The sequence below is a fragment of the Strongylocentrotus purpuratus genome, unplaced genomic scaffold (assembly GCF_000002235.5).
Source record: "Strongylocentrotus purpuratus isolate Spur 01 unplaced genomic scaffold, Spur_5.0 spur5_scaffold_15, whole genome shotgun sequence".
Lineage (NCBI taxonomy): Eukaryota > Metazoa > Echinodermata > Echinoidea > Camarodonta > Strongylocentrotidae > Strongylocentrotus > Strongylocentrotus purpuratus.
Window position 1 is genome coordinate 538,037 of NW_022145600.1, and position 24,487 is coordinate 562,523.

At 37.1% G+C, this 24,487-nt stretch overlaps 1 protein-coding gene across 2 annotated transcripts in view; it reads left to right on the forward strand.

Moving 5' to 3' along the window:
• Positions 1–23,931, forward strand: part of LOC100891353 (bone morphogenetic protein 7) — a 52,953-nt gene extending 29,022 nt beyond the window's left edge. Inside the window, exons 3-4 of one of the 2 annotated variants that reach the window (XR_004064087.1) lie at positions 18,995–22,478; positions 22,522–23,931. Coding sequence is in view for 1 of the 2 variants with exons in the window: in XM_030985293.1 (XP_030841153.1) it covers positions 18,995–19,248 (254 nt within the window). In the remaining variant the exon portion in view is untranslated. Of the gene's footprint in view, positions 1–18,994 lie in introns of both variants that reach the window. The other variant, XM_030985293.1, reaches the window with a different exon arrangement.
• Positions 23,932–24,487: the final 556 nt, after the last annotated feature.

Genomic DNA, 24,487 nt, shown 5'->3' on the forward strand with positions numbered 1-24,487 from the left:
TCTTGTATTACAATCTTAATAAGATATCTCCCTCCATTTACTATCCAATTCAACGCGACAAGATTATGACGTCACTCCAGGGCCATCCATGTGTGTTTATGCGATTGGTGTAATTTACCTCGCCCACGTGCTCATGTCATTGGGTAAAATAATTAGCACCTATCCTGATTAGAATAGCCTCAAAAAAGTGTAACTCATCCTGCAGATTATTTCAATGGAATTCTCCTCACTGAATTAATCTTTGAAATGGGCCATCCAGTTATCATACGGCCTAGATTTTTTTCTGGTGATGTAGTAATTTGTTTTCTTCATAGAAGGTATTCATCTTAAGCAGGATAAACCTAGCTTTTAGACAGAATAACGTCACGTTTAATAAATTATGATTGCTTTCAGATCATAATTCATGTTGAGAAAACCATGAATAGGCTGTGACGTATTTCATTTCTGTTCACTGCATGCTCGTTCATTTTGGAATAATCAAGTGATTATGGAACAGTTATAATTAGAGGCAGTCATGGAAAGTTGGACTTTTGACACGACTTAAAATATATAAATTCATTCAAGTTATTCAGAACGAAGTCAGAGTAAATGATCTTCTTACCAACACACAAGAGAACCACGTAGAATAAGCCACAGAGCAGAATTCTTTTAAATTTAAAGATGTATCACTATTTTCATGTGAGAGGAAAGGTAAGGACATAGACACAGAAAAAGAGGGAAGAGAGAAAGAGATGGAGAGAGAGAGAGAGAGAGAGAGAACAATGGTTGCCTGAAGAAAGTCCTGCACGAAATTGAAAATTGTTAACAAAAAGTACCTGACACCTTAAGAAAATGAGATGTATAATGAAACTGAGTGTGAAACGAGGTAAGAAAGTTTATGAGGAATGTTTGGGAAATTCTGTATTGAGACAACGTGTTATAAGAGATAAATTACATGGTCATGTTGCCTTATTCAAAATAGCTGTGAAATTTCACACCAACATCATCATGGTCATCATCATCACAACCACCAACACCATCAAGAACATCACCTAGCCATTTACATCAAGTGCCGCCATCCATCATCAATTGTAAACTTGAACAATGTCTGTAGTGTACCCAGGTGAACTGACTGTAGATTGACCTATATTGTTCAAGCTCTTTCAATTACGAAAGTATAATTATATTTCAAGAATAACAGGTTCAAAGTGATCACCGTCAGTGTAATTAGGCTAGGTAAGGGAATAGAAATAGGCTAATGAAATTAAGGCAGAAAGCTAAATTGAGACTGTTAGGCTCAAAGACAGCTTGTTCTTCACATCATAACACGAACGTCATGAACAAATGACGCAAACACAGGATAATACTCAACTAAGAGAAAGGTGATTAACACTACGTTCAAAGAAATAGGCTAAGCTACGAAATATTGGTATCTAGTGTAGTAAGGTGTCCTAAAGTGCGAAGGGAGTGGGAGGAGGTAAATGGATGGGGTGTTCAAAATTGGGCTGATCAATAAGAAAGGGAACGAGCTAATCATTTGCGTAGGAGCACTTTCTCACCTGATGAACTGCACTGGCGACTACCTCCATTTAAAGTGTGTGTTCGCATGTGTAAGAATGAGGTGGGTGTGTGTGTATCTGTGGGGGAAGCCTAAACAGATCAAGTGTAAATAGGTGTGCGAACTTCTTATTTATAAACCTACGTATAAATGAGTCGTTGTATATCTTGATTATTTTAAACTTATTTCATGCCTCAAACCACAGCATACTCTCGTTATTGTTAAATCGGTCCTCGTACTATGTAATTTCGCAAGGTTTTTTTTTTTAGGTTTAAAAGTTGCAAAACACCTAAATACAACTAACTTAAATCTACCTATCGCTATTCAGAAGCGGGATTCCGAACTAGGATCTTCAAAAATTAAGTACAGGACTATTTGTCATAGAGTACTTGTATATTTGTTATTTTATAAATGTGGAACTATATATTCTGTCGTCATGGTTATATTTAGGTGAAGTGAAGTGAAGTTGTTAATGGGAACTTGAAGTTAGCACAAGTGCTAGTCGAGCCTAGTTCCATTCTTTGGCAAGATTTTGTTTCTGTTAATTTGTTTATATATATACAACAAAATAATACAGTATCATGTAAATTTTTACATACTAAAATGAAAAAAGAAAAAGAAAAAAGTTTAAGTGTTAAAGCATTATAATGAAAGAAGACAAATCTATGAACAAACCCCATATGACATGCTTCTGTTTACAACAACATTGCCTGTCCGTCGGTCACTCTATTTTCTTCCTTTATTAGCTCTCTAAAACTGTACATTTTTGTCTGTAGTTCTGTTTGTGTTTCTGTCTATTCTGACTCTGTACAAAATTATGCTCTAATAACTCATACGACCTAACCTTTCGTAAAAGATTGAGGGTAAATTCCCGTTGAGTTGGATAGGAAGGGAGTGGGGGCGGGGAAGGAGGGGGGGGGGGGGGTCCTCTTCTGTTCCCCTTTATCAATATCATTGATGCGACCAGGTAGCTTCCAGGGGTACGGTTTACTCTGGAATGACGATTAACTTCAAATTCAATTGCGTGGTGTACGAATGACGAATCAACTAGAAACCAAGGCACGTACTTGTAACGAGACCGTATCAGGATTTGTCCGAAGCAAAGCTGCTGGGGGCTGAGATTGTCCATGACGATGACCTTCTACGTGTCCGTGTGAATTCCCCCTACTCAACCCTCAATTATTAGGTTTCTAAAGTACGAAACGATTTACATTGACCACCAATTTTTTTTAATTCGCGGCTGAAATGATAATGCATGGCATATTTTGTAATTCTCTTTGCTGAAAAGTGTTCAAATTTGATAATAACGGGCTGCCTGATGCTACATGACGTCTTTGTTTTAATTTGCCCTTGATGTTGTCTCTTTGTTGACACTCTTATCAAAATAATGTCCAGGAGACACATTAGCTTCAATGAATATGTAGGCCTTATATGTTGTCGGGTACTCATGAAATTGATTAAAGCATTTCATGAAAAATAATTCGCAGAATCTATGATACCATTTCAATTTTATAGTGCGAAAGAGTTTGCTTTTATTCATTATATTGATGGGCAAGTGTAATACTTCAGCTGCAGCTATAGCTTGGCAGGTATGCCACCGGCTTGTCCTCCTAACAATAACTTACGAAATTAAGGAATGCTTTTCTACCACACGCAAAGCAAAAAGAACATCACCACAAAAGAAGGTTCATTCTTTGATGTATTTTCTTTGTTGAAATACCCTATACATGCAATGGCTAGGTATTTAGATGGTAAAACGCGATACAGATTTGATTTATTATGGAATGAATTAAATGTGGCAAATGGTTCTAACACTAGTCGCTATATGACGTGATGGGGGTGGTAAAGGTTGCTACCAACATCACTCCTCAATAAACTCATCCCAAGGTGTGAAGGATTAATACCCTCTCATTCTCTCTCTCTCTCTCTCTCTATCGCTCTCTCTCTTTCTCTCTCTCTCCCCTCCCTCTCTCTTTTCACGATACACGCACACACACACGCGCGCGCGTGCACGCACGCACGCACACTGGTTCGCTGGGTTCTTCAAAACATTTTACTATAAGGTTTATCTTAATTATTTGCTCTCCCTTTTATTAAATCGTCTTTAAAAAACAAATGAGTGAGAAAATGAATGAGAACTGTCATGGAAATATGTTTATGTTCATATGTTGACAACTTCCATTATAAATTCGCTTTTAAGGCAAATCCACGATTCTCGACCGTTTCGTGCTTTTATCATCACTCTTAATATTTCAAAAAATTCAACCGTATGATAATGTCAACAATATCATTCAGTCTTGCAGTGAGTGTTTTTCTTTCTTCACGAGACTGCATTTATTGTCTTCCCCATTCTGGCGTTGCTTCCCACCTGCGATATTAACGACCTAGTCCCGAGATGACCCGAGATTGAATCAAGGGTGAAAAATGTCTGGAATTCATTACACCTAGAGGGCGTATACAAGTTCAAATTGGGATATCAATACAAACAAGCCAAACTGGCGCTATGTCATTCACAAACAAGCCAAAATGGTGCTATGTAATACACACAAATGCCAAATTGGTGCTATATAGTAAACAAACAATTCAAACATGTGCTATAGAATGGACAAGAAAGTCAAACTGGCACAACATCATACACAAACAAGCCAAACTTGTGATATAAAACACCCACAAACCAGTTGTAGACATATGAATATCATCTGACCTACATTATGAAAGACTTGTAGGCAACTGATAATATCAAACAATTTCTAGAGTTGCTAAAGGTCTGTCCGAAATAGTGTCATTAAATCATAACACGTTAAAGCAGTTGCAACCTTCCCTGTAATCCTACGAATACTGTTAATACATCATGAAAATGGTTTGTCCAAATTACCCAAATGATCAGATTACTGATATATATATATAATGCATTTAGAAATAGGAAACTATCCCATAATCAATATCAAACGTTTAAACCATGGAAATACATGGATCAATCTATTCTGCTATTTTGGGTTGACCTTGCCGAAATTGCCAGAATAGGACCGAATGACATGACTCGTAACTCTAAAGACTGACAGAGACATATCAGATCAAACAAACATCATTATTTATTTCTCCTCTATTTGCTCACGCGAGTGTTGATCATCCGTCAAAATTCTACAATCTATATTATTCAATTATTGATATCTGGCAATCCCTTTTCACGAAAGTTACCCCATTTTTCTTGAAAGAATTGGCAGCCGTCACCCACGGAGAGCTTGGGTCGACTTCTAAAGAGGCACAAAATAAATAAAAGTAGCATTTCCTTGTCCACCATAATACGGAGTAATTAAAAAAGATCAATCATGATTTGAAACTTGTCTGGATGCTAAATGAATATCTGCCCTTTGGTAAACATGCCAAAGATAGAAGGGAACAACTCGGATACAAGTGATATATCTTCCTCTCACAAATACATGTCACTTTGCTCTAGATTCCCAGACTCACTCTACTACAGACCAATGTATTCATTATACCATGCCAAGTACAAGGAATAAGATCGTAAAATAAATATTGTAATCAATTATTCTGACATCTACGACCTTGGAACGAGTTCGACAATGAATTTATTTTCAAAACAGAGAACAGTCTCGAATAGAAGCCTATATGCGTGGTATAAAGCTTTCGCTTAACCGTGAGGTAATAAAACCAGGGAAACAGTCCAATCTACAGAATGCCGAAGTGGAATTTTGACAAATTATTTTCATTTTCCGCAGTAAATTTGAAGGATATTTCAACTGAACTTGCTATTCAGTGTTCTTGCATACGAACCACTAAATCCTCGTAGGTATTTTTTTTTAATCTACAAGCTACCGTGACATATGTGTAGTTATACATGCAGTTGTAAGCAGTATATCTGTCTTTATTTTTATCTGTCTATTATTTATCTTATTTCCTGAGAATGTTTCATTATTATATTATAATTCAAAGACTACTTTTGCCTTTAGTAGGTCTTTCAAAATGTTCTATTATGCAAGACAATGACAAAAAGAAAATGATCTTTGTACCTCATCATTCCATATGAACGGTAACGTAATTACATAGCTTTTAAATGAGTTTTTTTTGCATGGTATGGACTAGTAACAATATTCTTCCTGATTGATTTAATGTTAAACACCTCCTATAAAATTGAACCAACCCACGAAATTACCGTTTGGGTAGACTTAAACAGCAGCATATTTTTGGTAACGGAATAACTCAGGGAATCGAGCCTTTTGGGGTCTTCTGGAAACCCCTTCATCTAAATGTTTATATTTCATTGAGGGGGGGGGGGATATCGAAAGATCGTTTTCTGCGCTTTTTGATGACGGCACATGTTGCTTAAAAATAAGTATCTACCATGTTTATATTGGCTTTACTCACTTTCAAATAAGGATATGTGGAATCTATTTCATATGGGATCGGACAATTAACAGAGATTTGAGCATAGTCACCAAATCGGATGCCACCAGCCGATCATCATAGGCAAGTGCAGGTAGAAGTACCTGAAACTGGATGGTTACAATCACTACTATGCACTTTGGTGATGTTATACTGCAATGCACTTTCATTCATTCTAAATGTTAGAGCCTAGATACAGGTATTTCATAAGGTATAGGTATGTAAATCTTGTTTGAAAACAAACGTTACGATACTTGAACATTGGCACTGGTAGCAGCTGATTCAACACTGAACTCTGATTGTTCGCTTCCGTTCCCTAAACAAAGGGTCACGGTCTCCTGGACGCTAAGCTCCAATCAGAGCTAGTTGACAAAACTACTTAATGTCAAATCAGGTTTCTTTAAGAGGTGAGATGTAATGAAGTATATGGCGGGTCTGGTAACTTGAAGATGTAAACGTCTTTTTGGAGAAGGTCCGTTGCAAAACAAAAACTAGGTTTCCCCATCGTTAACCTTTTGGAATAATCTTCGAGGAATTCACCTCACGTTCTATTGGCCACTGTTTCATATCAAATAATAATTGAAGAAGTCATCAATAAATGAAAATTAAAAAGTTAGATTTCTCTTTGATGGGAAGGGGGTGAAATGAAATGTAAAGCGTAGACATCATTACCATCAGTTATTTTTCAAGACCATTTGTGACCTAAGAATCATACATATTTCATGACTACATAAACTTGCTTTTATACTTCCAATGGATGACTATTAAACAGGCCAAGATTGTGGCTTTCCAGAAAAAGTTGAATATTCTGTAATTTAGCTAAATTTCTATTTCCCATTGCTCTAAGATCGGTACCTATAGGGCATCAAAACATGGGCGTTCATATAATCAGTAAATCGAAAAAGACTTTAAAAACATAAATAGGCAGTCTTCAAGCTGATATTCTTACACAGTTTGATACTTTTGTAGATATATTGATAACGTAAATAATTTAACTTTCGGCTAGAATCTAAATTCACAAATGAAAACGGCGAATATAAACTTAGCAGACAAATGAATGTACGGATGTCATCGAACATTTACTAGATATTGGATATTGAAGTTTATTTCTGCGATGTTCATACTTCTCGCCTCCCGTCAGAGTATTACACACTAACCGGGCTTTTACTCGAATGTGAAGAAGTGTTTCCTGTTCTAAATGTCCCATCGACATCTCACAAGAGAGGACAATTATCAAAATCCCTCACGTTCACCTAAAATAAAGTGGAACTAAATATGTCTTTTGCTGATCTACCAATACATAATACCGTTCATGCAGTTTGCTGTAAGGGGAAGCAACAGTAAAACGTTTCAAAACATTTCCAAGTATTATCACGGGTACAGGTGCAAATGTGAGAAATATTGGGTGGTTAACCCATCATATTATACCAAGCAGACCTGAGTAGATCCCTGTCTTAGACATGTTCTATAAATAGAACATTCTGCTTTTCACAGTAACTCATCCGTTACTAAACGATGTATCTTGACATTCAATCATCAGTAATTACATCATCTCTCGTGTAGTTCAGAGAGCGATGAGAATCATTGAGAAAACATGGTTGTAGTAAATGTGGACCAAATGTAAAGCATCTATTTGAGATGATCACGTCGTGGAGATTATAATTATATCAAAGATTGAAAATATAGAATAATACATGTAGAGTGTTGCGTGAGGTGATGTGAGTTGGATGGAGTTCACTTTATCGCACTTGACCTACATTTCTCAGGTCATTTACATCTCAGATCCTAACATGTTGGAAGGCTAAATGTCCTTATTTCGCTTTATTTTCTTTTTACAAATTTTAAGCCAATCTTGTCTCGTTTAATGAAATCCCAAACCATGAAAAATTATTTAAAATTACTTATCATGCATTAAAAAAGCTTTTGACCAGCGAATATAAAGAAATAAATGGAAGTGTGATGGAAATAACGAAAGCTTAAATGTTCATGTTGGAGACCACGTAAAATGCTCGCGACCCACCAGAGCTGTTCGAGGGATTTAAGTACTAAATACTATTGGTAGCCTGAAACTCTGGCTAATAAGTTGATTGTTGACGAGATATAATTCGACAACATAGTACATGTCTTTAAGGGATTTTAGCTTACAATTGTTGTCTCTTCAGATGATTTTTCAACCATTTACTGTAAAATATTCACTACCATCAGAGTCAGTTATAGTTACAGCGTTGCTACAGTGATTTGTCAAATGCTTCATAACTTCCTGACATTGGACACGCACCACCCTCCGAGTTCTCTCTGATCATTTCCCGCCCTTTTCTATCGCTGATACCATCAGTTATCGATCCGAGGCGAGGAATTTTAATGGGCAGAAGTCGTCTGCCTAGTGAGGGCTCACATTCCTCTTTCTCAGTCAAGTTTGGTCACTGTTTCAGCTAATCGGATCCGATCCATCTAGCCTTGTAGACTCAACGAAACCCAGGGACACTTCCAGATGGAGAGAAAGGAGAGGAAATTGAAAGAGAATAAATGAAAAGAATAACAAATAATGAAAAGAAGACAATAGTAGGAAATCGACTAGAGAGATAGAGAGAGAGAGAGAGAGAGAGAGAGAGAGAGGAGGATATTTCGAAGAATTGCCCTTTACTGATGAACTTTGTTGTGGTATCTAGATATGTGTGCTCCACAAAATAGAAGTTCAAAGGGTACATCATTCTTCAGAATGGACTTCAAAGAACTTCCTATTTCTAACAAACGTATAGAAAGCTATTATAAATAAGATTCGAGGCCATCGGTTTATTAAACAATATACCTCTTGTTAAACTTGTTGCAATTTCAAATAGAAAACGAATGGAGTTCAGACATCAGAACAAGAACTCATTCTTTTTGAGCTAGCCAATAGACATTTCATGACGCGCAAAGTTTACGCGTCACCACACCGAGCCACTGTGTGATGTGTGAATTTACAGAACAGACCTTTATCCTTCCCTTCTCCCCCTCCATAAACCCCAGCGTCTCGACTTTCATCTTTGCACTTAAAGTCATTTTGTGATATGTTTGGATATACTTAGGAAAGTCAAAAAGCTAATCGTGTGTTGCAGGAAACTCTAGTGAGGTATTTTTTTAAGCAGGTAGATTAGCTCGATCTCACGTACACGCCACCGTGTATACACGACAACAGCGAGAGAAGTATTATAATAGTGTAGGATGGGGTCATCAAGTCAGTCACTAGTCGTTAGAAACATTGTCCGTCATGTATGTAATTCAGTTATTCATTCTTTTCACTTTGTTGTTTCTGTTTAGAATATTACTCATTTAGATGGGATATTGTCAATACAGAGTTCCAACTTCATATTAGGCATGCTAAATGTGTGCCTTTGGAAGTTCAACCACTTGTGTGCATGTACAAGCGAACGTTCTAACAGGAATATGATTCACACACATACGCACACGCACATACGCCCACACGCGCACACGCGCCCACCGACCCACACGTCAAAACGTATTACTTTCTTATACAACATGTTAATATCCAAAAGTTGTTATCTTCCTTCGAATAATGAGGATCGTGTAAGCTTTTATTGCTAAAATCAATGAATACCAGACTCCTCTTTAGCCATGTCATGAAAGCATGCTTCTTTTACACAGGAATCTCAGACGGGTATTAGCACATTATTATTTTATCATATCTTATGTTTATCTCCTTGTTTCCGGTTTTGTCACCGTCACTTGGTTTCATTTATGTAAATGATGATTACTTCTAAATAGAAGTGTTATTTATCGAAAATTAATTTCTGTTTAAAAAAAACGCTCGAAGTAGGCCACACTACTCATAGGTTATGTTATGAATATAAGCATAATTACGACACTGAATAAATTAAAACCCTCTTTATGAATTAGGGACAGCAAGGATATCATTCAAACGTATCAGAACGTATCAGAACAGGTCATATCTAGCTTCTACATCATGACATAATTATTTAACTTTTTTTTCTCGAAGTGGCAATGAAAATGATGAAATGAACCATTTTATATAGGGCAATGGCCGCTTAAGGTTTTTGCGCCATCTTAACGATTTCTTCCTAAATTACACTGATATATATCATATCTGCATTTCTAAGATTAATCTAGTTCCCTAATGATCTCTCCTAAGTAATAATAATATTTACATAATTTCATATCTTTTAACACGCATGAGTATACGTCACTAACAAATCATTTTGTTGTTATCAATCATACGAGCCTTGCAATTTCTCCTTACGGGGCTACCAATGCCGGGTCAGTCTGAGTAGTGATTATGCCGGTAGTATATCACAGTATCTATCATTAAAACAAAGTTTTTGTAAGTTGTGATGGAAATTACACAGAAGTTAGTGGGAATTGTTAATTATGTAGAAGCGGAAATAGAAACAAAAATCAATCTTGAACATAACCAGAATACTACCCGCACGTATAGAAGCAAAAGAAATTCATTTTTATTGTCTTTATGCCGCAGTTTAAAAAAAAGATGACATCATCTTAATAATTAAGCTTCAACAAATACACTCGTATCTCATTCTCTATAAAACTGTAAAAGGGCCTGTCATTTTCTCATTACAGAAACGGTTCCGTGACTCATTGTTAACCTTTATGCCATATATCAGCATAGGCTCCTACAAAGAGTTACTTTAACACAAGTCGATATTAATAGCATCTATTATTAGCTGGATTCTAATCCCATAGATTAAGACTGGATCGCATCGATCGGCTCAGGATGTCTGGTCCTCACGGTTCTAGCTCGTGTATCTCTTGCTTTCCGGTGTCTGTATGTATAAAAACGAATATACGACATATTTACCTTTATACTCTATATTTTGTTCCCAGTCGATCTTTAAGATGGTTGCTAACTTTAGGCCGAAAACATGCTTAACAAAGCGCATGATAAAATATAAACTTGCATTAAAAATATATATATATCATAACCTTCTCATCGCTTGTAAGTATAAACTGGCCATTGTACTTGAATGCTTCCAGAGACGAGCAACCTTTAGGGTTTGAAAAGAAGAAATTGACTACTGGGCCAGCGCCAGTTGGTGACAGTTTGCGCCAATGCAATTTACTGTGGCGCCTAGTGTCGCCAATAAGGTGCCTAGTGGCGTGTAGTGGCTCAAACTGCCTCCCAACTGGCTCGTGGTGGCCCGTAACGGCACCAAATTTGAATGTGGCGGCAAGAAAATTTCAAAATGTTTGAAATTTTCGTCGCGCCACTTGCATCGAGCAATCAGCGCCAAGTGTCCGCCAAGTGGCACCAAATGGCGCAAACATTTCGCCCTTTGGCGCAAACAATCCGCCTATTGGCATCCACTGGAATGTAATGGCGCGCGCCAAGTTGCGCCAATGAGATTTCGCGCCACATGGCGCCACTTGGCGCCAAGTGGCACCTTGCCACCTCAGCATCTCTCATCTTCTGATGGAGCAGCATCATCACTCCAACATTATCAAAAGCCTCAGACATATCAAAATTGTAAATATTTAGTAGAGATGTTGTCCATACAGCAGCTGAGGAGGGTCTGAACCAGGTAGCCGATGGCCGGTATTTAGTCGGCAAGTAGCGCCAAGCGGCGGCAAGTTCAAACCAATTTGGCGACCTTTGGCACAAACTAATCACCAAGTGGCGCAAAGTAGCCGTCTAGTAGCCGGGTGAATTTTTGAATCAAATGGCCGTGTAATGGCGCGAACTGGCGCAAACTGGCGCAACATTTTGGAGCAAGCCGGGTGGCATATGGCACCCAGTTTATTCCACTTCGCGACACATGCCGAGCGGACATTAATTCGGCGCCACAGCGAGCCACTACGCGCCCATCACAAATCTTTGGCGCGAACTGGCACCAACTGGCGCTGGCCCAGTGGACTCCTAGCATTAAATCATCAATTGGTATTAGCTCGATTTGTCAAGATTCTATTATAGCAGCGTAGCGTAGCTATCCTTTTGCGTTCAATTAGTAGAGAGGATCAATCCTAACCTTCAGATTTGCCCTCATTTTAATTTGAAGCTGCAGTATGGACGATACGCAACTCTATAATATTACAAGATTTGTAAAGATACTTATTTAACCAAACGTAACTTTCTTCGCTCGAATCACTCTCTGCAGCATATTATAGGGAAGTATGTCGCGGTAAAAACTTTTGACCACAGGGTCACCCTGGCCTGGAAAAAGTTTCCGCTTATAACCCAATGCATCTTCTTAGTGCCAAGTGGCTCATCTAGATGATTAGAACGTTTGTTCAGCAAATGCTTTGGATGTGAACTTTGACTTTAATAGATGAGCAATAGTTACTTTGATATATTCGGCTTCTTCTATCATTATCGAACCCGACTGTAAAGCCCACTCACTATCAGTTGATGAATGGTAGTCTCAATTTCACCCTCCTATTTCTTCCCGATTAATCCAGACCATATCACCAGATTTGGTTTGATTAGAAGATTTAGTTAAGGATTAAGAGAAGGAGTTCATAGTTGGCCAATAAACTTACACAGTGAATCTTTTGCGACAAGGCTAACTGATGAATTATCTTATCCAGACGAATCAAGGCACGATAACTGACTTTTGTCAGACGACACTTAAGCCAGCTCGATTAAAAGAATTACATATCGATTGAGTCATCGCTAAATTTCGTCTTATTGCGCATAGCAAAAAAGAAGTGGAACATAGGGTTAGTAAAGGTTCAGATATTTTTTGCCACTGCTTGTCTAAGACCTGTCTCATCCCAAGTTCAACCATTATCGTAACCTATTTCTGTAATAGATCTTTTTATCAAGACATGGGCCCCGTTACACAAATTTGCAATTGATTGTGCAACTGATTTTAACGACCGATTGCACAAAGTGAACAATGTAATCAATCGCAAATATCAATCTTACGATCAATTTCTAGGATTTTACGGTGCCCTAATTGATTGATCTCGTCCTTCACCCCCGTCCTTCGTGACATTGAGAGAAACTTTTCAACTTACAAGGTCGTTTGAATCAGGGTCGCTGAGATTTAAACTTCAACATGGTTTATGTTTTCATTAATTTTCGCTAGCCGTGATCATCATAATTGATATTTGTAACTGGTCGTGGTCATGGTGAATTTCTTACTCTAACTTCCTCAATTTAACACTGGACAAAAACTTATATGAGACAAAACCTTGTCCTAAACCTGACCTTATACCCTTGAGGAAATAAAGCACTCCTGTGTCAAGACGTTGCGTCGCTGCCTCGAGACTCTATCTCCGCCGTGATCCCTCTATGTCCTTTAACGGCACGATGGGTTTGACGCATCATGTGCCCACTACACAGGAGGCGTCTTGTCCATGCTCATCAACCCTATGTAGGCAATTAGCGCTAGTAATTCAACGCAGTGCCCGCACTGTTATAGTTGCAAGGCCCTTTGTAGACAATGGCTCTTATATACATGGCGCGTCAAAGACCGCCTCAGTCACTGACGCAGTCTTGCGTTAGCGAGTAACTCCATAGGCAACAAGCAACAATCAGATGTGACGCAACAATTCTATGTGTGACACGTGTTAGGGCTGGATTTCCTCCAAAGTCAGCAATTCCATAGTGTTTTAAGGGCTTCCTTTTCTATTCTCTCATAATGAATGAAATAAAAGTTGAAATTTTATCAAAACTGTCCTTTTCTCCTATATTGGATTTACAAGTGTGGGTTTTATGCCATCGAAGTATTTTTATACCGGTTCAATAGTTATTAGAGGAAGAAAAACAGAAAATGACAAACCCACCAAAAATAAAAAGACCGACATGGGTATAGAGAGAATGAGAGAGAGAGAGTGAGAGAGACAGAGACAGACAGACAGAGAGAACGAGAGAGAGAGAGAGAGAGAGAGAGAGAGAGAAGGGGAAGAGTGTGGGGTTTAATAACGGGCATCATTAACCTTTATCAATATTGACCTGATTTTACTAGACAATCCTAATAATGGAAAACAATATTTTTTTCGTTTTTTCTTCAAATTTCAGTTAGAGGCATTCCATTACAAAAAATGGGTGAATCGGACTGGCGTTTTTATCAAATGTCAAGAAAATGTCAAGAAATGTCCTAAGTGAATTTCCGAAAAAATGGTAATTGTTTAAAGTGAAATATCCCTACCACTGTTTATTTAAGTAATTATACAGGCGTTTGTCAAATGGATTTTGAGCCTATTTTCCTGGATGCTTGTATGTTTTCTGTCTTGTTGGTCTGATGTTATGACATTCACCCTGAATCTTAAAAATGTTAAGTAACTTCCCTAAGGATTCCTGAACAATGTTTCATGAAACCATGTTTCTGCAACATTGATGTTCTTGATAATAATAGGTTGATAACCGATAGTGTATAGTTTCCTTTGCAGATAAATCATTTCCCCTTCATGTGGAAAAATTCACGGCACCTATCTGGTCCGTGTTTATACCTTGTTTACATCTAAATAAAGACAATTTATAGCAGTAATGCGAAAAAAGAAATAGAAACGGTTTAAAATAGTTGACATATAGACAGTTGACCAGGAAATGTGAAAAAAATAAAATAGTGCTTGATACGAGCCAGCAGTATCCTGGGGCTAGGCACCAGTCGCCTAGCACGCCTACGCATCGTTTTAATGTTCGATAAAACTTTAATACAAGATCGTTACAACGCCCCCACATCAGACCGTTATGTCAAATATAATTACACCATGGGGCCCGTACTTCCTTCTGAATGCTTTGCAAATTATTTTCTTCAATCTATGTTTTGAATTAAATGTAAAAAAAATAAAATGTCTTCTTAGTTCTTCTTCTTCTTATTATTCTTCCTCTTATCATTATTATAATTATAATTATTGCTGTTATTATTACGCTCCCTTCCTACTTTGAACAATTCTTTGTCTTTCTCCCCTCTCTCTATCGTCCTGCTCCTGTTCCTCCCTCCCCTACCCAGCCCTCTTCTATCTCTTTCCTCTCTCTATCGTCCTGCTCCTGTTCCTCCCCCTCCTCCTCCCCCTCCCCAGCCCTCTCTCTATCGTCCTGCTCCTGTTCCCCCCTACCCAGCCCTCTTCTATCTCTTTCCTCTCTCTATCGTCCTGCTCCTGTTCCTCCCCCTTCTCCTCCCCCTCCCCAGCCCTCTCTCTATCGTCCTGCTCCTGTTCCCCCCTACCCAGCCCTCTTCTATCTCTTTCCTCTCTCTATCGTCCTGCTCCTGTTCCTCCCCCTCCTCCTCCCCTCCCCCTCCCCAGCCCTCTTCTATCTCTTTCCTCTCTTTCGCAGTGCATGTGAAAATTATTATTTTCCATTATAGAGCTGCGTTGGATAACGGAATAATACGGTTTTGTGGGGTGATGAAGTTTAAACATTTGTTTGTTCCCAAAAGCTTGTAGCTTATAGATTCCATTATTGTCGTAGATGAAGCCCTTACCTTCAAAGTCCATTTTCAGACAAAAGTAAGCTGCAACTATTTCTATTGCCGTCTCTTCTGATCTCATCTACAGTTCTTCGATTCGAGGGTTTGACCACCTATAGCGATAGTTTGTGCATTCTTTTTTAAAATTTTCATGTTATAAATACTTTCGCATGATTCTCTTTCCTAATGATATCTTCACCTCCACAAAATTCTCTCCATAGGTTTTTACTACTTCAAATCCAAAAGTGTGTGAACACTTATCCTGTTATTTTCATGCTGATAGTTAACTCACTCTGTGAATGGAGGGAGGGTGGTTCTGATTACATCAGCGAAGATAGGAATAAAGAATGAAAATACAACGAAAGGGACAAAAAGTTATTCCGACATCAATGTATTAAAACTATAGACAAATAATTATACATTATATCATCTTACCTTTTATATCTGAAAATGTGAAAAAATGTAGCTGTAAACGCCTTCAAAAGTGCCGGTAAACTTTCGCAACTTCAGGAAGAAGAAAAAACAAATGTGAATAACTTGTTATAACTGTATAACGTCATTCTCCATATCGTCAGTAGTGTTTACGTAATGACCTGAAAGTGATATGATCCCATCTCATATCTACTTATGAATAAATAATGAAATACGTGGACTGTAAGACGTTCCCTTGTGTGCACTCACTCTCGTCACCAACACGAGGAAAGCTTTCCAACTCTTGTCACTTTACCACGTGTATACACCACCCACACTACGAACTTGATCTTCATTCCAGGAGCGACTCTGGATTTGTTTCTTTGTTTGCTTCTTCTTGTTCCTCTTCTTCTTTTTTTTTTTGGGGGGGGGCGCTTATGGGTTCTTTTATTCAATTTCTACTACATGTGCCCCGTTTAAATTCCTTATAATCAAGCATTTTATTAATATATTTTTTTGTTAATAGGATTTTTTTTTTTTTTTGGGGGGGGGGGGGGTAGAGCCCCAAGCCCCCTCCCCTCTAGAACAGCCACTGCATAAGTTGAAGGAAGTTTGATATTCCTTTATTATGATATCTTGCTGTAGTTATTGTTTGTTTTCAAATGCTTTGCTGATAAAGGTTTGTTTTTTTTTCATTTTGAAAAAAGGGGGAGTTTTATCTTTGGACATGTTGATTTGAATGAAAGCATAACATGATGACATGTGCAGTGAAAGTCAGATAAAAGATAACTAACTCACCAACTGCCCTTAAAGATAACTAACTCACCTACTGCCCTTAAAGATAACTAACTCACCTACTGCCCTTAAAGATAACTAACTCACCTACTGCCCTTAAAGATAACTAACTCACCTACTGCCCTTAAAGATAACTAACTCACCTACTGCCCTTAAAGATAACTAACTCACCTACTGCCCTTAAAGATAACTAACTCACCTACTGCCCTTAAAGATAACTAACTCACCTACTGCCCTTAAAGATAACTAACTCACCTACTGCCCTTAAAGATAACTAACTCACCTACTGCCCTTAAAGATAACTAACTCACCTACTGCCCTTAAAGATAACTAACTCACCTACTGCCCTTAAAGATAACTAACTCACCTACTGCCCTTAAAGATAACTAACTCACCTACTGCCCTTAAAGATAACTAACTCACCTACTGCCCTTAAAGATAACTAACTCACCTACTGCCCTTAAAGATAACTAACTCACCTACTGCCCTTAAAGATAACTAACTCACCTACTGCCCTTAAAGATAACTAACTCACCAACTGCCCTTAAAGATAACTAACTCACCTACTGCCCTTAAAGATAACTAACTCACCTACTGCCCTTAAAGATAACTAACTCACCTACTGCCCTTAAAGATAACTAACTCACCAACTGCCCTTAAAGATAACTAACTCACCTACTGCCCTTAAAGATAACTAACTCACCAACTGCCCTTAAAGATAACTAACTCACCTACTGCCCTTAAAGATAACTAACTCACCTACTGCCCTTAAAGATAACTAACTCACCTACTGCCCTTAAAGATAACTAACTCACCAACTGCCCTTTTTGGTATATGGGGTAGCAAGTAAAGGATAAGACGGTTATGAAAACTAAAATTTTATTTGATCAAACGCACATCATTTGCAACTCTGTGATTCGCCATGCAAGCATTTATTCCAATATGGCTCGTCAGAAATCCATAAAATTTTATTTTCTTTGTTCTCATGAAGTTCAAAGAAATGCTTTTTGATGGAGGAGATGTGTACAACAAGGATGCAATGATATAGCTACGGTACATGTTTCACGAAAAAACAGAAATTCCTGAATTTCATGTAGGCCTAAGCAAAAAAAATAAATGGAAGAGATGCTCGAAAGGTAAATCACAGAGTTGCCAATTTCTTTTTTGTTTGTATTCATTGATTTTATTTCTCAAAAACTCCAATTCTTTTTCGAACATAACATAGTTATACAAAACTGCAACATAATTATAACAAAGCTTTTTTTTTATCATTTGATAAACAAAAATAAATACAACACAATTCCTTATTCAATATTTCACAATGTATAGGACAAAACTATATCACAATCACATAATAGAAAGATGTTACCGCACTACACAATTACAAAGCTTTTTTTCATCGACTGAATCGATCCTTAGACCTCTATATCGCTTTTTTTATGCTTCACCGAATATATCCTCAGTTTTCGCTGATCAGTATCTCTAATTATGCCGCTTTTATATATGAAAGAAGAAAACAAGAAAAGGAAACAAAACACCCCAACGTAAAATCAGGGTGGACTTCCCCTTTAAAAACTGTTTTCCTCCGTCTATCACATGTTCACACAGCCAGGACAGAATGTTGTTTCATATGAAGAATATATGATGAAGAGAGATGAAAACCATTATAATAATCACTGTGGGGATGTCACGTTTTAAATTCGTAAATCGAGGTGCGAAAACTGACAAGATGGGGATAGCTGTTCATTCAGTCGAAGGCTGCTCAAAAATACAAACTCGTTTGGCCATCATTTCCAGCTGATAAAAATAGAAATATTAATGACTTCAATTGAAATAAGTTACTCAATCAATGATATGACGTATACCAATAAATAATTCTCAATGGTACCTTTACGTATATTATTAGCGCTGGAATATATTTTCCTATTCCGTTTATCTTCTTTCCCGTCGTAAAATGATGTGCAATCTATGGTTCACGGAACAAGGAGGAGTAACGTAGTTTGAGGATCACGTGATTACTTTGGCGGATGTTAGCGCTGGAGGAGGGGGTGTGGGGGGGGGGGTTAATACTAATGTGAAAGGGCGAAGCGATGGAATGGGAGCGAATATTGATCTCCATCTTACTGGTTAAGTTTTACAATCAACTCAAAGAATATATCTTAAGTCAGTGATCGAAAATTCCTAAAAGTGACAATAGATATTTTCCAGTTTTTAGCAACCTCACTCGAAAGAGGTGTATTTTTTCTTCATTTTTTCATTTTTTTTAATGGGTTCCCCTTCCCCCAATTGTTAGATTTTAGTCATTAATTGTACGTAAAATTATGTATTAAACAAATCTTTTACAAGAAAACTTGGAAACTTCAGAATTTAGGTGAAAATACCTCATTATTTGAAACAAAATGTTGTCTCAACTAACCAATAATATTCTTTCACTTTTTTGTCCGTTTATCACCAACAGCGTACCACAGCAATTTCTGTGAAGGGTACTGCCCCTTCCCCCTCGACTCTCACTTCAACGGGACCAATCATGCTGCCGTACAAGCTATTCTACATACCAGGAAAATGAAACGCAGAGATGGAAGACGGATTCCAAGTCCTTGCTGTGTACCCAACAGTTTCACTGGTCTCTCGGTGCTCTATTTGAACGAGGAGAAGAACGTGGTCATCAAGGACTTCGAACAAATGGTTGCTACAAGCTGCGGATGTCACTGATGTCGGTGATGCAACCACGCGATCGTCATCGGTTATGGTTTCATCAGTAGCATACTCAGTGGTGCCTAGAGATGAAATGATGAGATGATTAAAAACGTATGTGAACGTAACAAAAGATCTGCCGATTGGTTCAAAAGAAAGAAAGAAAGACAAAACTCTACTGCCAAAAGATAGTCATGACATGACAAGGAACGGGTATAGATGAAGTGACGTTACTGTGCACCGATATAGCTGACGTCGAAAGAACACGAACGGTACTAGTCAAATGTAACTTGTATAATTATGTTAATGATCAGATTGTGTATAGTTTGTGCAAGGAGATATTATATAGACTCCTTGGTTGATGTCACAAATGTCACATTGTAAGACGGCGTACCAATGGTACTATCTTTACTAGATAGAGGTTGCTTTTGTAGACTTGGTGCCGATGCTCACACCTGCAGAACAGACGATGTGATAACATTGGCGCCATTTTCTGGATGTATGACAGGTTTGTAGGCATAATCTCTGTTTATCAATGTTAAATAAGCGTTTATATCAAACGGGTATATGCATATTGTAAGTCTAGTGACAAGGCTATATGATCGTGTCCATACTTAGGCTTAATACTGTAATCAATGTGATTGAACTCAGCGACCAACAATTAGAATGAAATATGAAATTATTACGCACAAATTTGTTTCACTTCCAGTGCAACATAGGTCATATATTTCCACCCATTTGGTGTGCTTATATAAAGATATTGATAGAAAGATTCTGAAAACCTTCAAAATCAAGAAGATGTATGGTTGATGTTGTAAAACCATATACAAAGATCTGTTATGATTAATCACAATACCAGAGTAGAACAGAAAATCTAGCATGATTATCCCAAGATATAATATAATTGCCACAATAGCATTATTTAATAAAAATTGATTCATAATCATATTAAAACAGTTTACAAGGGACCTCCATAACAACAGCTCCTAAGAGCTCGCTCAACCTAAGCATTTTATTATTTGTATTAATATAATGTTATGAATGTTTCTGAATCACAACGGAAATGAATGCACCCTTTTATGAGGTTACATAACAACTCACTAATTGTCTATTTGTTTAGTGCCGTAAATTACAGTGCACATGATAAAAGATGTTTATAGGAGATAACATGCGTTGGTCCTATATTATTGGATTGAGTTTCTTTCCTTTCACAGATTATATTCATGTGCCTTATGAGTTTTATATACAGTACTTTCTTTCGGGAAAAAAAAGTTATTCCCTTGGTCCTGTTATTACGGTAATTGACAATGGCAAATTCGATATCCACAATTCATTCAATAAAATTAAAAAAAACGTTAAAATTTGAATTTGAACCAGACGGATCACCTTCAAATCATGTAACTGTTAAGGCGTTATCTAAATGAAAGATAAATGATTTGGATGCATTTATCTTATTTTTACTTTCAACATGCATCAGAATACTTGAATAAGCTGGACGCACAAGTCATGTGTATATTAAACAAACGTAATCATTCAACTTGAAACTGTTTGTAATTTCTTCAAAAGGAATAAATAGCAGCGAGGTGCGTGGGAACAGAATTCTCCCCCTTAGACATTTAAAATAAAGGACCATCTTCATTGATTTATTTTTCGTCATTGAATAAACAGATGACAAAGGGAAATGAAAAAAAAGGGATCAGCATTATTCCTTTAATTGAAATAGTAAGTCAAAACACTTTTCAAATTTGTTTTACCGTTTTTACGGAACAGAGCCCTCGTCGCACAGAACAACAAATACATGCTGTAATGATCATGATTCCTGTAATTTGTATATACTAAGAGAAAATATGATTATTTTCATTATTGTACAAGGTTTCGTCAGTCAGCATTATGAAAACAAGTATTAATAGCTATATGTAGTACTATGCATTATGATAATGTATAAATTGGCCAAATTATTTCATTTGTTTATCATATCAAATGTACCAGTTGTGTGTTACATATCCAAATGTATTATGTCAACCAATTATATAGTACTTAATCTAAATGTATTTCAGGTGTCCCTCCTCATAATGATAACCGTCTGCGTTGCTTGGTTAGTTGGTCATGTTGGTCATGCGATATTAAGTCCTATAGTACTATTGTGAACATAACATCGTTACATTAAAATAATTATCATCATCATCATCATCATCATCATCAACATCATCATCATCATCATCATCATCATCATCATCATCATCATCATCATCATCATCATTTCACCATATTGACTGAAATGAACAGATCGATTTGGGGACAAAAGACAGCCATATTTTGAAAAACAAGTTCTAATGAAATCTTAGATTGAAATTAAAAATAAATCTAGTAACAAAGTCGAGGATCGTTGCATTACGGCGTTTCTCTTTAACGAACGAGTTAGGTTGACGCAATAACATGCTTTTCAGAATGTTATGTAGGTTACAACCAGTATATAGTTATCGCACAAATTGAGAAAGTATTGTCTTTTTAACAAATGAAACTGCAGCATGTACATATGCTTTTGATGTATTTATTATATAAACCAAAGTCATTCTGAACTTAAAAGGCGTAGGCAACACAATATGAACAACATCGATGAATCAATATGTTTGTTTTATGGACTTTCATTTTGTTAAATCAATTTTTTTAATTCTTGTATATTTTTGTGAACTTACAAAGTGAATCGAACGGGAAATGCTCATGAAAGTACGATATATGGAAATAAATATTTATATGATGTAGGTATTCTGTATATACATTGCGATCAAATAGCGATGCGATATTGCGTATGATATTTATATAACCGTGTTGTACTCTAAACGTAACAAAGTTACCTTAAACTTGTACTGTGAGTCGGTAGAGAATCAAGATCACATTGATATCGGGTCACTGTGAGTCGGTAGAGAATCCAGATCACATTGACATCGGGTCACTGTGAGTCGGTAGAGATCAAGATCACATTGATATCGGATCACTGTGAGTCGGTAGAGAATCAAAATCACATTGATATCGGGTCACTGTGAGTCGGTAGAGATCAAGATCACATTGATATCGGATCACTGTGAGTCGGTAGAGAATCAAGATCACATTGATATCGGGTCACTGTGAGTCGGTAGAGACTCAAGATCACATTGATATCGGATCACTGTGAGTCGGTAGAGAATCAAGATCACATTGATATCGGGTCACTGTGAGTCGGTAGAGAATCAAGATCACATTGATATCGGGTCACTGTGAGTCGGTAGAGAATCAAGATCACATTGATATCAGGTCATGTTATAGCTAAGCTTGGACATTTTCAGACGACTTAATATATTTTCTGATCAGTCATAAACCTTCATAGTTGTAAAGCAGTTCCATGGAAACGACAAATAAAGGCTGACTTAGTATATTTTTTATAATATATTCTATTTCGTATAACCATCAGAATGCTGGGTCATTAAGACATGAATGACTTTTATGGACAATATTTTGTTTCTTCTTTTTCTTCAAAGGGATATATTTTTCCCCAAAATCACATACACTTTGTCCCGTTATGCATTGGTACAAAACTAGACGTAGAGGGTAGTATTGATATCTACTGTGGTGGGTATATCAGTATTTCTTACTTCTATGATATCGACAGAATTTTTTGTTTAAATGAACTCCATATGAATATTGTGCTTGCCAAACAAATGCACTCACTTCTATCACTGTTCGTTTTTGACCATTTAACTTGATATTAGTATGTATATTTTTGTATTTATAAATAATGACGACATTCACGACAGATGCACCTTTTTTATTTTTTATTATTTTTTATTTTTAGATTTCCGTATTGAAGAATGTCGAGCATTCTGCCTAACGCATGTTTTCATATAAATCTGATAAATACAGACGTTATCCAAGAAAACAATATGCAGATGAAAAGTCTCACAATCTCGACAAGAAAGTATCGTAAAAATATCCCTTCCATATTATTGTGTCCACAAAAGGGCTGACATTATTTATAAAACGGTACGTTACTTACCTCACAATAGAGTATCAACGGGGTATTTTATTGTCTTCCAAGTTATGTTTTGAAGTCCTTCTATGTTTTTTCTTTCAGTTTTTGAAGGTAAGAACAGGATTGTGACGTAATAGTACAAGCAAATGTTGATGATTACCGTGGAAGTCTTTACAGTATTGTGTTTATGTAATGTAAGAATAACAAATAGATGACGAATTTCACGATGGGGTAGGGGCATGCAATCTCATCGATTATTAATGCAAATTCTATTATTATTTTTTCTTTTCATGTTTCCATGTTATTTCCATGTTATTCTGGTGTAAAGGAAATGCAAATTTTCAGTGGTATTATTAGGTTCCTCTCAAAGTGTTGACTACTGACAAATCTTTAAAATTAAAAAAAGAAGAAAGAAGAGAAGACAAATATAATCGAGAAAATGTCTGAACTGAAGCCATGTAGAGGGATTGTGGCTAATGTCATGTAATTATAATATGCATATTTTGTCCGAAAAAATGAATTATTTCCTGGATAAATGACTTGAAGCTGCTTGAACTTGGTCAAAATATTGATAAATGTAAACAATGAGTGCGTTTTGTGAAAGTAGAAACCGTTCTATGTAAGAATTATTCATAATTCACATTATAATCCTCATAAATAGAATATATAAATATGACAGCATTCTATATCAAATACTTTTTCAGTGGTTGTTTCTTCTTTTTAAAATGTTTCATGACGGTTATGATTTTGAAATGTAGAGGGTGTGTATGCTAAAATGAGAGGCTGAATAATTACTGGTTACTCGAAAAGTCAGGTGGTTTATCCAGTATAGAAATACGTCAGATTACTCCTCCCCCACCCCTGCCCAGAACTTCGCGACAATATTTAGATGTGTGGATATGACAGCTCTGATAACAGAGTCAGAGGGGGAGGGAGTGAGAGAGAGAGGGGAGATAGAGAGAGAGAGAGAGAGAAGGAGAGAGAGAGAGAAAGAGAGAGAGAGGGAGGGGGGAGAGAGAGAGAGAGAGGGGGGGGGGGGGGGAGAGAGAGAGAGAGAAGAGAGAGAGAGAGAGAGAGACGGGCGGAGACAGAGAAAAAGAGGCAGAGCTGTATTATATAATACGTCATCATGGTTATTGTCATGTTTGCACATTTCCAAAGGTAACGCAAAGGGCTATTGAGATTACCTCGTCTTTCGATAGTCTTTAGGATTGTGTTGAGGATGAAAATGGGCCCGTTTCATAAAACTTG